At 34.8% G+C, this 16,583-nt stretch overlaps 1 protein-coding gene across 2 annotated transcripts in view; it reads right to left on the bottom strand.

Annotated features, from left to right (window-relative positions):
• The window catches only part of cdin1 (CDAN1 interacting nuclease 1), a 70,222-nt gene that overhangs the window by 24,389 nt on the left and 29,250 nt on the right, over positions 1-16,583 (bottom strand). Inside the window, exons 9-12 of one of the 2 annotated variants that reach the window (XM_015350679.2) lie at positions 13,293-13,360; positions 11,239-11,304; positions 10,204-10,309; positions 3,015-3,785 (exon numbers count right to left, since the gene is read on the bottom strand). In XM_015350679.2, the coding sequence (XP_015206165.1) occupies positions 3,617-3,785; positions 10,204-10,309; positions 11,239-11,304; positions 13,293-13,360 (409 nt within the window). In that variant the 3' untranslated portion in view covers positions 3,015-3,616. Of the gene's footprint in view, positions 1-3,014; positions 3,786-10,203; positions 10,310-11,238; positions 11,305-13,292; positions 13,361-16,583 lie in introns of those variants that run through there. The other variant, XM_006632497.3, reaches the window with a different exon arrangement.

Genomic DNA, 16,583 nt, shown 5'->3' with positions numbered 1-16,583 from the left:
CACTGTCTGGTTGGAGTGCACCTGGTAATGCACATTTGTGAGTCAGGTTGTGCAAAGGGAACAGGCAATGAGCTACATAACAGTGCTGAAATGTGATAGGGTCAGATGAATCATTCTTCACCATGTTGTCAACAAACAGAAGAGTGCACATGTGGCACCAACTTAAAGAACTCGGCAGCCCTGAGTGCTTGGTTCTAACAGAGATGGGTTCTGATGGCTCATTAATGTTTGCAACAAATTTCCCTGGCCTAGTTTGGGTGCATTCATTCTCTTATAAGGCAAGGTCAAAGCTAACTAATAACAAGACTAACAGTACTGACTGATAATCTTCAACCTGTGTTGACACATTTGTTTTCTGCAGCAGAAGGGGTGCCTTCCAAGATGTCTCCATTCACAGAACACGTGGTCACCCAATGGCTTGATAAACACGGCACTGTTGTTATCCATGTTTCATGGCCTCTTCAGTCACTAGATCTGAACCCAATTAAGGATTGATGGGATTTCCTGAAGTGACACTTATTTTTCACCGCCATCAACCTGGTGCAAGTTACTTTCTCATGATATTTATGCACTGTCATGAATACTTCTCATAATATTCACAAATAAATACAACCACATAATATTTAAAGGAATCTTAATCTCTGCCCAATTTTGCTGGGCAATTTTTTTTGCCTGTAGTAAGACTTGTGAGTTAATGCGAGTTGGATGTGAAAGTCAACAGCAAACAGAGAACCGCTCAAGAGAAGGTGTAGGCTGTTATATCCAATAGCATACAAGTTCCATAAAGCCAAATGTGTTCTATTTAAAGAACATTCCCAGCACATTTGTATATAGGTCACACCATGGAGGACCAGAAGCAACCCACAAAGGATTACTATCCAAATTTCTAGTTCTTTGTATCATATAAATGTATTGGAATTAACATATAAGATACATGTTAGATGACAATAAAACTAGACCCTTGAGAAGATTTGTGCAATTTGAACAGTAGATGAGAAGGGAGAACAGCACTCTATACAGTACCTGCACAAAACATGTGTAGTCCATTATCTTCAAAAAAGTTCAAGTTACTTCAAAAAAGTAGAAGAACATTTTTAGAGGAACATGTTAAATAAGCAAAAGGTCAAGAATCAGTTAGAAAATATTTCAGATTGTTGAGAGCTACTAAAACTTCAATGCAGCACCCAAAAAAGCCACAGACATTTTTTCGAATGTCCAGTGACTATTATAATAATGCCTATTTGAAAAGAAACATACCCGCCATTAGAGGCAGAAAATATCCTGAAATCTGATTGGTCAATTTAGTGTTCATTCAATTTGGCCCCTAGAGACTGTGTATCATGTGTATCATGATCACCCAAATCCTAAATCTTTTAAAAGAAAAAACCAACAAAACGCAAAACTAGGCCAAGTCGCCATGATCTTTTGGATGCTGTATAGTTGACCACTGTCCTACATTGCATGAACCCTACAAATAAAACTAGCTACATTTAAGACAGATCTGCTCTCTTTACATTTATAAAGAAATCTGATACTGAAATATACTGAAAAAAAAACATACAAGAAAATATACAAAATATTAAAGTGAGGAACTATATTCACTTTTATAATAGTGATCCCTAACATGTAGCAAATGCCATAAATTAGATCTGATCAAATCTGCTTTGATTGACAACATCAAGCAGTTTCTCTTTACAGAGATGATTGGGGGGGGGGAGTATTTTCTGAGAAGCATTGTATAATTTAAATATATATGCCAAAACAAAAGCAAAGATCTTTCAGTTCTGTGACTTTGTACCAAGATGGAAACCCACCATTCACTTGTCCACAAATAGGGAAAAAACTGTGACTGATTTAAAGTAGTTTCCATTCATGGCAACTCAACAGGATGTAGTAGTTCAGGTGGGTAGCTGCGTCAGCATGCGTAGGCTGCAAAGGAACAAGTAATAGGTTTATTCAATGCTGAAAAAAAGAATAGAGAATAAACACAACATTTCGGCCCTGGAGCCTTCTTCAGGTGTGAGAGAGACAAGGCAGTAGGCAAAGGTAATGTAGTGGGAGAACAAAGGCTGGGAGGGAGGAGGGGTTAGAGTCGGGTGCAGGGGACAGAAAGAGAGGCCAATCAAGAGGTGTGAAGTCAGGATAGGTGTGGAAAGGTGTGAAATGAAACTTCCAATGAATGGAGAAGATTTAGTAAAGTAGTAGTCTGTCGTTAAGAGAAGGGGGAAGCTTGGCCTTTTGCTTATTTAACATGTTCCTTTAAAAATGTTATTTTTTTCAGCATGGAATAAACCTATTACTGGTTCTTTTCCAACTCAACAGGATGCCCCGCTTGCCAGATTTGAGTCCTACTGATCATTTTTGGGATGATGTATTTTGGGAAAATAGCTGTGGACAATAGCTTCCAAGGCTGTCATATAATGCTTCTAGCCTGTGACATTCTCAGTAGGCTCCCATGATGAAACATGTTGATGACAAATTTTGATTTGTCAATATAACAAATTTACATGTCCGTTCAACAAAATGTAGGTACACCTCTTAGCAATAAAGCGTCATGCCCTTACTATAAACTACATGAAACTGTTGCCAGTTGGTGGGATGGAGAGGAGCCGATGATGGCAGTATCATAACATTTCTTCATGGAGAGCGACACAGAAGAGATGGAACGTATTTCCAAACTATAAGTTGTTTGATTGAAAAGAATGTTTGAGACAGCTGTTAACCCCTTTTTCTTTCCATTCAGTCCTCCTAATTTTAAAATATGGGTATTGAAGGATGGCACTGAGTGAAAGTCAGAACCACTGGATGTCATGTTTGTCATGTAATCCAAATAGCTTTCCATATGTAAAATGAAAATATGAATCATTTTAAAGCTTAAAGATGATTGTGTATTAGCAGCCCATTCACCTCGGGAAAAATAATATTGTATATTTCAAGCATAAAGTAATGGTTCTGTCTTTGTGCAGAAATATCCAAAGGACATTCTGAGACAATATAAATGACTTGGCTAAAAGTGAACCCAAAAATTAACCTTTTATTCGGTTTCATCTAAACCTGCTGAGACTTTACATCTGACTTCTTGTAAATCTCCACACAGCATGCACACACAAAAGCAGTCCAGAAAAAATCTGAAATATGAATATGACCCATCAAGGAGCAGTCTCATTTCTCAACGCAACAGTTATAGAATTAATAAACAATGAATGAACCTATTATATATATCTCGGTAAGAGGAACAAGAAGGGCTTTGAAAACAATCTTGAAGAATTGTGTTCTTGATCAACAATTTGCTTCTTTCATTCTTTGTTGCCTACATGACATTGTTTTTCAATTAAATTTAATCTTTCTCCGTCTCAAACTGAGGCAATAAGGACCTTTCCTGCATGACCAGATGTAGTGAATTTCTTCAAGATTGCTCCTACAGTTGTCCAGACTCATTGGATCAGCAGTGACCGTGTCCTCAGGGCATCTCTTCTTGGGTGACATTTTCTGTCTGTGCCCTGTGCCCTCGTTGGCTAGCTCCCCTCAAACAAAACCTAACTCAAGTGTCTTCTTCATAACCTGAAACTTGTCCTCATAAAAGCATCGGAGAAGAGACTCAATCACACTTGCCAAGTTAACAGCAAGTTGCATTGATAATTATTAATGTAAGAATTTTTTTATACATTGCATTTGTAGTGTTAAGGGACTTGTCCAACTGAATATGTTGAGAAATAAGCTCCATAAAGGCACTGTGTTCACTTTGTCTTCCTGAGAAGCAGCGTTCACTCAAGTGACTGGAAGATCTAAAAGAGAATATTATAGAACTCAAACAGTAAAACAACACAACTAGGAAAACAATTTAAAAAAGAAGTATGAGGAAAAAAAGACTAGTTTGAATATTTAAGGTAAAAAATTAATGCCATCTGGATATGAATACAGAAAAAAATAAGCATTTTTCATGTATATTCAAGGTGTTTATCTGAGTGATGATTACAACATAATCATTTTTGCATTACGCAATTAGCTTTACTTTAAAATAATTCAGGAGAAAACCGGAACCTAAAAGATGTACACCCAAATACTCAAAATTATATAAATTTAAGCATAAACTTGGCTTCCACAATTTGTTCCACATATTTAAGCCAGAAAACACTCAAATAGATCACTAATGTGTACTCTGTGGAAGTGAAATATGAATGGCTTTAAATGAAACCATATGAGAATTACAGCAGTTGTGTAACCTTAAATAAAATTATCAAAGTCCAGAGAAAAAAACACAAAAGAAATAAAAAAGAACAGTCTGCCTTGATGTTGACAATTTCAACTGGTCAAGACTTGTAATATATGACACATACACAAAGTCCCAACCTCATCGCATAGTAGTGATAAATGAGGCATATTGTGCCATTATATTGCTATAAATCATTTTTGTCAACTACTGACAGCTTTTATCAGATATAACCTTTTCAAGCTTCTATTAGACTGCTAACATTTTCAACTTTGACACATTTGTAGTTTACAAATTCCACAGCTGATTAACTCTTGGCAATGGCAGACTGCCGTCACTAGTCATTTATAGTGTAGGTTTCATCATCTTATTTGGTAGCAATTGCACTCTCATAATGTAGAGACATCCAGCTCATTATTGTAATTATTTTAGTACTTTAAAAATACAAAGCAGTCTTGCATTCTTGTACTACATTCACATGTTTATATTAAAAAATAACAGCTTAAATTATTTTGAAAAAATATTTGGCTGCAAAATATGGACAAATATTTTTCTGGGGGCCATTCGCAGAAAAAGTAACAATAAAATAATTCCAATAAGCACTTACTACATTATTCACTTTCAACCCCAAACTTGCCAGAGTCTTCAAAAGATTAAAGTATTTAATGGTTTAACAAAAAACAGAGGTTTGCGATGTATTTAGATATCATCTTAAGATCCAGGGAAAAGCCAGCTTTGAAGTGGATCTTTAACATGTCTGCAAAGTGACCTAAACAATAACGCAGTCTTGCTGTCATCCAAGAACTGCAGGACTGAAAGAGATACATCTTCCTTGCAAAAACAGCCATGTTGAGAGAGTACATGCTTTCTTTAAGTCTACTATGCTTTTAGGAGACACACTGAGAAGATCTGATTACCTGCAGACTTGAAACCGAGCCCATGTTTAAAAGGGATACTGTCTCTAGCAATTCCAGTCAGGCTAAAGAGATCTGGATGTTGGTTGTGTGACCACTGGAAGCCTGGTACTTCACATGGTATTAGTTTTGATAAGAACTAACTAGACATCAAACTTAGATAATAAAACCCAATGAGACAGGCTCAGGCTCCATGGAGAGGAGAGTTCTGTAGTGACCCTCCTGCGGCAGATTGCCTCTTTATTATAAACGCCAAATGCTTGAGAAATATTGGGCAAAGGACAGCTTACTTCAGCATCAGACTACAAATATCCTTATTCTGACATCTCCTGCATGCCCTTCCCTGACAAAGTACCAAGTCCTTTATTTCAATAAAAAATGTCCAAATCAACCAGACTATGCGACAGTAATTTGACAATTGAGATGTAAATGACAAAACAAGACAAACTGTTCATATAATTGGCAGATATATCATGCAAAAAAGGACATGGCTATTCAACCTTCATATCTAAGGCTGGTGATGGATGTTCCAAAAGGAACACAGATGCCCACCAGTAAACAGAATTATCTACAAACACAGTCACAACAGGGAAAACCATACAAACAAGACAGAAGGACATACTTGTATTGACATGTGTAACAGAGCTAGCTACTACAGTGCCAAACAATAACTGTTTCCTTTAAAACAAATTTTCTTCACTTTATTTCTGTCTCTATTGTGACTTGGTCGGTATTTCCATCCCTTTAGTTTATTTTCAAACAGTCAGTATAAGTAATGTTCAGATTAATTTTTAAACAGTTTCTTCAGTGATCATGATGACAGGAAAATCTTCAATGTTAGTCAAAAGTTAAGTATTATTTTCAATCATGAATCACAAGTGATTCTACATTATGAAGGCAGAGGGAGACCTTTGGAGTTCTTAAAACTAATAACACTGAAAAACTGTAATAAATAAGTTACCATTCCAATACTTTTTTGTAATACACGTTTAATATATTTCTGTGAACTAATTTTGTCAAACTACCAAATTTAATGTAATTATATATTTATTTAGATAATTTCGTTTGGATTATCAAGATTTCAATTATTTAAGAGATGTAATACCTCAATATTGCGAGGGTTTGAATCTTCAAATGCTCAAGAAGTGTTTGATATTCTTCGGGGAGGTTTAATTAAATATCTCCGCATTTTTTCAGTACAAATATACAAGAGAACAATGAAAATGAATACTGACAAAAAAGTTAAAAATGGCTACCCATTCACATTAAATCTATATATGCAATAACTGTTGTAACACGAAATCAGATCCACGCATGGTTCTGTTGCAAGCAAGATTTAACCCCATTTACTATTGTTAAATACATGTAGCTTCATGCATTTAATATTCAGCAGCATGTGAATAATTTTTATGCAATTCTGATTGCTGGAAAGATGGATAACTCAATTATCAGCACATCTATCAGAACATTCCCTGGCATAAGAAGCTACCAAAAAGATTGATGACAAAGAAAGTCCAATGGCTTTTTTGCCATAATATCCAGGCACTGGGCCTGAAAATATTTTTTGCTGTCTTCGTAGGCAAAGCTTCATTACCCATAACTCTACTGAGAAGAGTTTATTATGAGGTTACTGTTTTGGCACGACTATTGTTTGCGTGATAAATGTTGTTGGGGAAAGCATTAAAGAAAAAATGAGCTATTATGTCATTGCAAAACAAAATACCACTGTTGTTACTGCTTATCTAAAATTTGTATGGAATTAACAGTCATTTTATTATTTTGTTTCATATGTTTACCTTACCCAATGAAAACTGATCAAGGTAATTCCTTTCTTGATTAAGTTATTCTATAACATAGGATTGCCATCTTTTTTTACTTCAAATTCCTCCTTTAAAGTTAAAAGTTAATTCTAATGGCTGCACAAAAAGTACAGTATTAGCTATTTTTTTAAGAAGACAAGAAACAAAACAGTAGATGCATTTATGATTGCAATAGTAAAAGGTTACTCTTATGCTAAATTAAGTTACCTGGCCTTTAGGATTTTAATAAAAGAAAAAAATCTTCTGTCTTCCAAGAAACATCAAGTGAAATTATCCATATAATGAAGAAAGAGGGAGATTATGTCATCCTCGTGTCTTCTGAGGTAGCTTGACATCATGACTATATATGATGTAGCAAGGCCCAGAGATCAGGGGGTTTTAACTGTCCCTACACAGATACGGTATCAACAATGGGAGAAAGCATTCAAAATGTCAGATGTAAATGTCAATTAAAAATTACAAGGAGCTCTGAAAGGTAGGGTCTGAAGGGGTTGACATTCTTTGACATCGTGGAGTGTATCTGACCAAGCCTTTGGCAAACATTACAGGATCTACGCTGTCAGCTCTTATCGTACATAAGCTCAGATGCTTGTCGAATCTGAATGAGAAGTACCCGGGTGGCTGGAGCTGAAGCCTTGCGGTTATGCAAAAGAAGGCTGGGGGCACTCTCTAGGCAGACACGTGAGGTGATGTTTGGGGAAAAAAAAACACCAACACCAAATAAATTGTTGTCTTCTATAATGATGGGAGACGTGCATCTACAAGGGCATTTGATTTATTAAAAACAACTCAAATATTTTTTTTTCTCACTCCACATGCTGTACAGTATATACATGCACACATGTAAGTATAGAGCTACAAAACACTAGTTGTCAACTTTTTATAATGTGCATATTCACTGCAGTTAAAAACTAATTAATTTAGCAGAATTAAGGTAGCAGAATATCTTAGCATGGATTTTTAAAACTAAAAAGAAAAAAAACAAAACAGAACTATTTGGCAAATTGTGAAACCAATAATCACACATACTGTAGGATGGTTCAACACATGCACAGGAAAAACATCTTACTTTTCACTGTATAAATGATGAATTAAGCTTCATGATCGATTGCAAATTTTAAGATCACTATGATGTGTTTTATTAAAAATGTATCACCAAGTACAAAATGCCTCACAGTCTAGGAATGTTCCATATAAGGAGCCAAAATAACACATTTAACCGAGAATAACACTTTGTTAATTCGGATTTTACAGGACACATTTTTCCAGGGCATTTCACATTTCAAATGAACAATGAGAAATACAGCATCATATTTTTGCAGTTTTGAGCTCCCATTTTCAATGTCACGCCACAGAAAGTTGAATACTGTAAGCCCTCGCTTAATCGCAGTTCACTGATTTTTGAATCACAGTGCTTCCATGATGACAATCAGCTGGAGACAGCACAGCTTGAAATTTCTTTTAAAGTATGTGATTTTCAACTAAAAGATAAATACAGAGTGGTAAAGTCTCGACACTGTAGATAATTATCATGCATTATATACAATTTAGATGTAACTCATTCTTTTAAGAACACAATACTCTGTGAAATTGCAGAAGTTTCATACAAATAAGGTGTTATATTAGTAGGTAGTCTGCTTTAATCACATTTCATTTTTAATTGTTCTGAAACAAACTTTTTTCTTAGACACACCAAAGAAATCTAAAATAAAAAGATAAAAGTATGACTTATTGCATTGAAAGCACATTTACATATTCTTACCAACATACTAATTAGTCACCAAGGGCCTGATTTACCAGCGGTGGTAAGGAACCAGCTAACAGGTAGGGGCAAAAAAAGTTGCAAATGCAAAGGTCAAACTAAAAAGATGCAAAAATATAAGTCTATGCTTGAATATAATCTATATTTAAAGAAAAATGACCGTTCAATATGATTAACCTTAAGGTGGAAAACGAAAAACTGGCAAGTTTTCTGAAATCAGTGTTTATTCTTTAGTAAACTTGTGACCAACTTTTCAAAATTAGGGTCCAAGTTTTATCATTTCAACAAGCTACACTGGGGTTTCCGAGACAGACTTTTTGAAAACACTTAAACCTTTTAAACATGGGCTCATCTTCCCTATTTATAACATGATTTCCAAAATAAATTATTTAGCAAAACCTGTTCTTTGGATTCCGAAAGCTTGTGACAGATGGGAAAATCCTTGAATCCTCACATTTAAGCAATTCACCTCTTGTACACTGGTGCCCGTTTTGAAATAAGTATTTGATTCTGGTTCAAGATGTTTTTTTACTCTGGCTGCACACAGTGCAAACTCGGACTGGCCTGAAGTCCCTTGATGGAGCTCTAAGGTCAAAACCTTCCAGCATCATACCAGTGTGTCAAAATATGTCAGCAAACCGTCACACCAAAGGAAGAAGAATGACCTTTCAGTTCTTCGTATTTGAGGCCGCCAATGAGGCCCATAGATACTGCGTATGCATGAGCAGTTTTTCCAAGCTGCCTGACACCGAGTTCCTGTGGTCCTTCCGTGCCTGTATACTAAACAGCAAGGTTAAATCTCAGTGGTACCAGTTTCTACACCCATCATGGCCATGTGGAAATGCCTGACATTTGGAGCCATTCTACATTCGGACAACATGTGGGCAATATTCTACTTAGTCAGGATATCACACTAGATGATGACAGAGGATTTCCCTTGCACACGATGAACCGGAGAAACGTATTCATACCAATAAATCAGTCTTTGGATTAACATTTGTTCTTTATGTTAAGCATGAGATTTACTGCTTATATTTTATTTAAAAATGACATGCTCTTAGGTTCCTATATTTTTCTAAATCAAATATTTTCAGAGACAATGAAAATACAAATGTGTCAAGCATCAAAGTTAGAAAATTATTTCCAATGCCCCCTGAAGGAGGTCAAATGATCATTTTGAATGTTTCCTCCAGTGAGGACCCAGATGTTATTTTTGTCCTGTGGGCATCAAGAAAGCTCATGATAACAGATGTGTTGAATTAATCACTGATTTCCCTTCAAAAACAATATCTGTACATGAAAAAAAAAACATTTGTCTCTTATGAATTTAATTCTTCCTAAATTTGCATTTTCCTTCTCATTTTTTAATGCTGCCTCTGTTGAAAATGGCATAAATAATTTAGATCAGTCACAACTTCCTATCAAATCTCCATTAATCTTTTTTGTTAATGAGAATAATGCGCCTTTGTTTTAAAGATTAAGAGTGACAAACTCTACCTGTTCCAGTAGCTCCAAAACTGGTCATTCAAGTAAGTGCGATGACTTTGGTAATCCCCAAATGATGCTTTGCTTTCAATCCAGTGAATGATGTGACCTTCAACAGCTGTTTGTATAAACAAAAAGTTAATAGTTAACACCAATATCATTGGGTTTCTTTTAATTGGGGATTGCAAACAGCATTTATAAATGCTTTATAATTTAAATACGTTTCTAATGTAATACATGTTATGATAACCAATTTGTATTGTGGATTTACTGGATATTAGAGATAACATCTTAATCCTCACAACAGCCTGAACAATATCTATAACTCAAACGCTAGGGTAAGTAGTATTTTATATATATTTTTTATAACATCAAATCTTTATATATTTAATATTAAATATATTCCTGCATATATTCATGTCTATTGAATAGTTATTAATATTCACTTAAAGCAAAGTGTTTCCTGTATTATTGTTTTGTAATTGTCAGGTGGTGGAGAATTTGACAATTTAATAAATAAGTAGAAAGCAAAACATGAGTCTTGTTAAAGTTCTTTAAAAAGATTCTGATAACTAGGTCAAACATGCTTTTCCATTACTTCAATAAATTAATCATAAACTGCCTTAAAGAATTTCACCCAATTTTGATGCCTATAGTATTATATTCAACACAAGGGCATGCTTACATATGAGCTACCATTATTTAAAAATTACTTATTCTGCCAGAATAGGGAGGATTTCACTATAATTGTTATTGTTATTATTATTATTAGGATACAGTGGATAAGTAATTATTTTACCATGCTCAAATCGATTAAATTTGTTATTCATTATAAGAAATTTGCTTATTTATCTTTTTATTTAAGTCTATGGAAGAAATCAAATATTAGCAAATCATCATGACTAGTAAGTACATACTGTACAATACCTGATCTGCCAAAGAAGAGAGAGAAAAGATAGACAAAAATAATTACCAATGCAAAACTAAAATTCTTGGCAAAAGACACAGCTTTTACTTATTTTATTCAACGAAGTTTGATATACACACCTATAGGTACCTCCAAAATTATGTCAGGTGTCTTGTCGTAGCCCTTAATACGTAGCTGATTTTCATCTGGAAGGACACATTTGTTAGTTTTCTTTTTTAGTACAGCGCTTTAGCACAGTGAGCACAGTGACAAATTTCAACATTAAAAACCTATGACTACATTTTAATGGTTTAAAAAGGCATTAAACCAAATCAAATTTAAAATGATAAATAATAGTAGCATATAAATAGATATGTAATTAAACTTTAGTAATATTATTCACTGTACCTTATGGATAGCATTAAAAACATGCAAAACATATGTAAACATTCACCACAGCCAAAGGTCAATTGTTAAAAGTCAATATACTGTTACACACAAGACTACCATGAATCCAAAATCTGCCAGAAGTTCTGATGTGACCAAATCAATAGGGCATGTGCAGTAATGATTTTTAATTGATTTTGTCATGGGGGAGGGTCGGTATGAAAACTGGTGGCAGTATCTGATTTCTAAATCCCAGATCCCTAAAAAATCCGAAGTGAACTAAGGGTCGGAACACATTATTCTACTACAGCTAAGCAAACACTATTTTTAGCAAATTCAAGGGCTGCATGTCATTCACAAAATAATGAAGCAATGAGAGAAGCACGAAAATATTACATACTATTCTTTGCACTCTGCAATTTGTGTTCTACTTTTTGCAATCCCTGACATGTTAAAACAGCAGAAGTTTTACAAATTAATTAAAAGAAGACAAGTACAATTTGTTTTTAGTTAGTGGTATTTAATGGTAATACAATTAACCTGCTAGTCTTTGTTCATCCATTGTCCTTGACTCCTTGAGTTATTCAGCTATATCTCTGGAACACCTGATTTCTCCATTACATTTCGGGATGACCTGGTCATTCAATTCCAGTCATGCCTTTCTGTCTTCACCCATCCTCAACAAATGGCTAAAGCAAGTAACAGGGAAGGCTGTGTGGTCTCTCTTAACACCTACTGGGCTGTTGACATTGTCATGCAGCCCATTCGCCTTTTTACATCACCTTTGATTAAAATTAATGGCCCATTCCCACTGTTGGGTAGCTTATTTCCAATCCATTTATCAACCGAGGACAGTGGTTTCACGGCCAATGTGCTGAAACTCTTGACAGTTTTAGAACACTTCACTGTTGTGCTTCATGAAAGGTCAGCACTTTGAGCCCAAATAAATGATATCTTCTTAATGACATACGGAATGCTTTTGCTCCTTTTCAAGCAGACAAGGTACGCAAATAATTTCCATTAACTCTGCCCCATCTTTGCCAGGGAAAAAAAAACATTGTAACCGTACTGATCCACAAAACAATGTTTAATCCATCATTTTTCATAATATGTAGCTAATCTGAATTTTAAGAAAAAAAATATTCTTGAGAATTTTTTGTGCTACACATACAAAAAACTACAACATTCATTATTTTCTTCATTATTTTATATGCCTTCCTAATACTGAGTGGGACTGATTGTAGTACTTTTTGACCAACTGTTGGCACCTTATTGAATTTGTATAGTTTAAATAATACATCAAAAGGCAATGAAAGTTTGTTTTCCCTTTTGCCTTAATAAAAGCTGCTATAAATGTTTCACATATTTTCATTACAAATGAGTACAAGGTCATTCCATTCATTCTTCTGGCTTCTTTTACTGATCAGGCCCCTTCCGACGGCAAACCTTTTTTATTTAGGGGTATTATTCACCTTTCCTCCCTTTTAAAATCTCTGAAGGTTGAGGTTAAAAGCAAAATCTGAGAACATCAAAAAGCAATACTAGGTAAGTATTAATGCACATTTTTGAACTACTTATTCTATAAAATATTAATTGCTGGCTAGTGCATGCACTGAACATAAAGGCGTATTGGATAACTGAGTTCCTGCCTGTTTGTTAATCAATAAAAGGTAACATGCACAGCATCAATCATCTTTGACTGTTTGTGCACTCCATAATAGACTGTAAACCAGGTCTCATTTTCCTTAAGTGAACAGATGCTGAAATCTTCAAAGCAGAACTAAAAGTTTCTAATATTAGTTCTTACCTAGAAAGGACAGGTTTCTCTCTCTAAGCATATCCCGCAACAGGATTTCATGTTCCTGTCCAATGGCACTGGAAGATGGCTGTTAAGGATGTTATTTTGTTAATATAACATAAGCTGGTCTTAATTCAGAAACATAAGAAACAAATTTGATATCTCCGATGAGACAGAAAAGGCCAAAACATTTTTAATGAACATATTATTCAATAAGTCAGTTCTCCTGAATATTCAGTATTAGTTTCCCAAAATCTTATCTGCCTGCAATGATTTAATGTGCTCTATCATTTGCTACACATATATTAAACATTCACAAAAGCACAGCAATGCTAAACATAAAGGCAATACTGTTCTCTAAAGTTTTGGACATTATTACATTTTAATTCACATCAAGAAAAAGCAGTCTGAGACCTTTAAAATGGAGTCTGCACCCAAATGCAAAGATAGTTGAGGGGATAAAATGTTCTGATGTTTGAGAAAAACTTTTGGGCACCCAAAACAAACAAGCTATTTTTTTTATTCTGGAGGGCATTATTCTTTGTTTATATTTTTAATATCATGTTGTCACCTGACTTTCAAATTTTCCAGTTTCTTTTCCTTCAAAACTCTAAATCCTGTCAAACCAAAAGAACTCATTTGTAAAAGTGACTATCTTCATATTTTAGTATTTTCATGCAAGGCCAGATATCATCTTGGCAATCAACATGCAGTTTTTTTCTGAAGTGCAAGACTCTAGTCAATTAATCTAAAAAGTGTCAGGTCTACACTTAATTGACAAAACAGAGAGGCTATTGCATCAGAATTTAAAAATGAAGACATTGTATTTTTACACATCTCAATACCTCCTTGTTTTCTGTGTTCATTTGAACTCATTTCACTGTAAAGATGTGTTTCCTGCATCAGAACATAAGAAACACTACATGTAATATCATATCATTCAGCTGTAATTCTGAAACAACCTAGGCTATTGGCTTCAAAAACATTGGTGGGCGACTTGCTCCACACACCCACAACTCTTTTTGAAAAACGGCCTCCTGTGACCAGTTTCCATTGGTGGCCTCTGGTTCATACTTCATTGTGGATTCTGAAGTAGTTATTTGATTTTAATTGCCCAAGCCTTTCAGAATTTGGAATAATTTAATCAGATGCCCTTGTTATCTCTTGTGCAAGATCAAAATGATGCAGTACATTTTATCATTTCAGCGTAGAGTATTCTACCAAAACAGGATTATACAGTACATGGTCAAACTTTTCTGTACCCTTGAAGACAAAAATGATTCAGAACCTACAGACATCCGAAACAAGTATTGAATGATTTACCCTCGGAACAACATGGAGACAAAAAGGGAAATAAACACACTGACAGAAGTATGTGGCTTCACAAGAACAGCTATAATGGTCATAAGAGGACTATGTAGCAATAAAGAAAGGCACAATGGTGAATAAAATAAATACTAAACAGGATCCCAAGAATACACAAAAGAGAAAAAATATTAAAGAAGAATACCCTCCCAAAAAATAATTCAAACCTAAATAAAGTGCACCAAGAGATAAATAAGATGGTTGCAAGAGACAAGATATTCCAAAAGTGATTTCTAGATTAAGTGTGAGTTGACTTCAAGGGAGTTCCTGTTTCAAACACTGCTAAATAAAAGGAGGTTGCTTAATATGGGACAATATACTTTGCATTAAATAGACTGGCAAAGTCAATGCATTTGTGATCAGAGGTTTAAAAGGTTCTCCAAGAAAGAATGTAGTTTGCTAGGCCCTCAAGCAGACTGTATTTCTAAACTACAGTTTAATATCAATTTTCTTCATGCTGGTGAAGAAAAGCTTCAGACAGCCCAGTCAATGAGATGTCAACAGTGTGATGTACTGTGCGTGATTTATTTGAATGACTTTCTAAAGCATACGAAAATATGTCTTTAGTATTGTGAAAGAAAAACAAATGGAACAAAAATCCTATTTTTGCAAGACCGTTTTTGTTAAATGAAGGCATCAGAATCCTGAGAAGTTCAACATTCTGTAAAATAATCTTTGAGACAGGTTGAGGGGTAGAAAAATAAACAGCACAATTTTAGATTTTTTTCCAGGACAAAAGTGAAGCTCACTGTCAAATTTTCAACAGTCCAATTATGTATCGCTATTCAAAAGTTTATTTTCTATTTTTCCAAATATTTTTGCACTAATTGCAGAAAGGGGACATTTTACCTGTGAAAGGGGTTGCTATGGAAACCACGCAGCTGAGCAAGGTTGCTGTGGCAACACAAAGAATGAGAAAAGTTCTAAGTCAGCATTATTTTATACAAATTGTTATTTATACACAATAAGTAAAATGCAGCCATTACCTATGTTTACAACATCCAGCCCTCATTTGTGTTCAACATATTGGTTTATAATAAAGCTTGAAGCTGGTGTTCATTCAGTATTAGCCTTTAGACTAATAGCCTTTAGAATTAGAGAGTTCAAGGTGAACAACAAGTCTCAGAGGAATTACGTTCCTCTTGTCTGGGTAGGTGGATGTAGGGTAGCAACCTCTCATAGGGTATAGGTTATTTTAGTTTCATAAGAAAACTGTATTTGATACTTTAATATGCCAATTAAATAAATGGCATACATTAATTTGCACTTAGAAGACATTTTGAATAATGAAAAATTTAGGAGGATTCACTGGTCCACATTTTACATTTATGAAGGGCAGTCTGCATATATTCATAATGCACTACTTCTAAAACAAGATTATCAGGCACAGAATACTACAATAGCAACTTCAAATTGCTGCAAATTGCTAGTATACAATTTGCTTAGTAGTTCAGGTGGGTAGCTGCATCAGCATGCAGAGGCTGCAAAGGAGCAAGTAATAGGTTTACTCCATGCTGAAAAGAGAAGAAAGAAAACACAACGTTTCAGCCGTGGAGCCTTCTTCACTTCTTCTTTGTTCTCTTTTCAGCATACAATTTGCTTATAGTACAGTGTAAGTTTAAAAAGTAACAGGAAAATGAATTTAATCTTTTCCAAAGCAACTTTCCTATAGAAAATTAAAGCGTGTCGCATGAACCTCAGCAAGTACATTTATGCAGAATGCAGAAATGCAGGAATGGGTAAAAAGTATTAATGCAGGCAGAGGACAGTTTGGGACACGGTTAATCAGATAACAGCACTAAATTCCCCTAGCATTTTTTTTAATTGTTTGTTTTGTTGCTTGACTTATCTACCTAATCAGATTGAGCTTCGGAAGAACTGACACAGACAAGCCATGCAGCCAAAAGTTCTCTGTAAACTGGACTGAAACTGGGG

This window comes from Lepisosteus oculatus, chromosome 8, assembly GCF_040954835.1.
Source record: "Lepisosteus oculatus isolate fLepOcu1 chromosome 8, fLepOcu1.hap2, whole genome shotgun sequence".
In the NCBI taxonomy this organism is placed as follows: domain Eukaryota; kingdom Metazoa; phylum Chordata; class Actinopteri; order Semionotiformes; family Lepisosteidae; genus Lepisosteus; species Lepisosteus oculatus.
The sequence above is the reverse complement of the archived record's forward strand: the minus strand, read 5'-3'. Positions and strand labels throughout refer to the sequence as shown.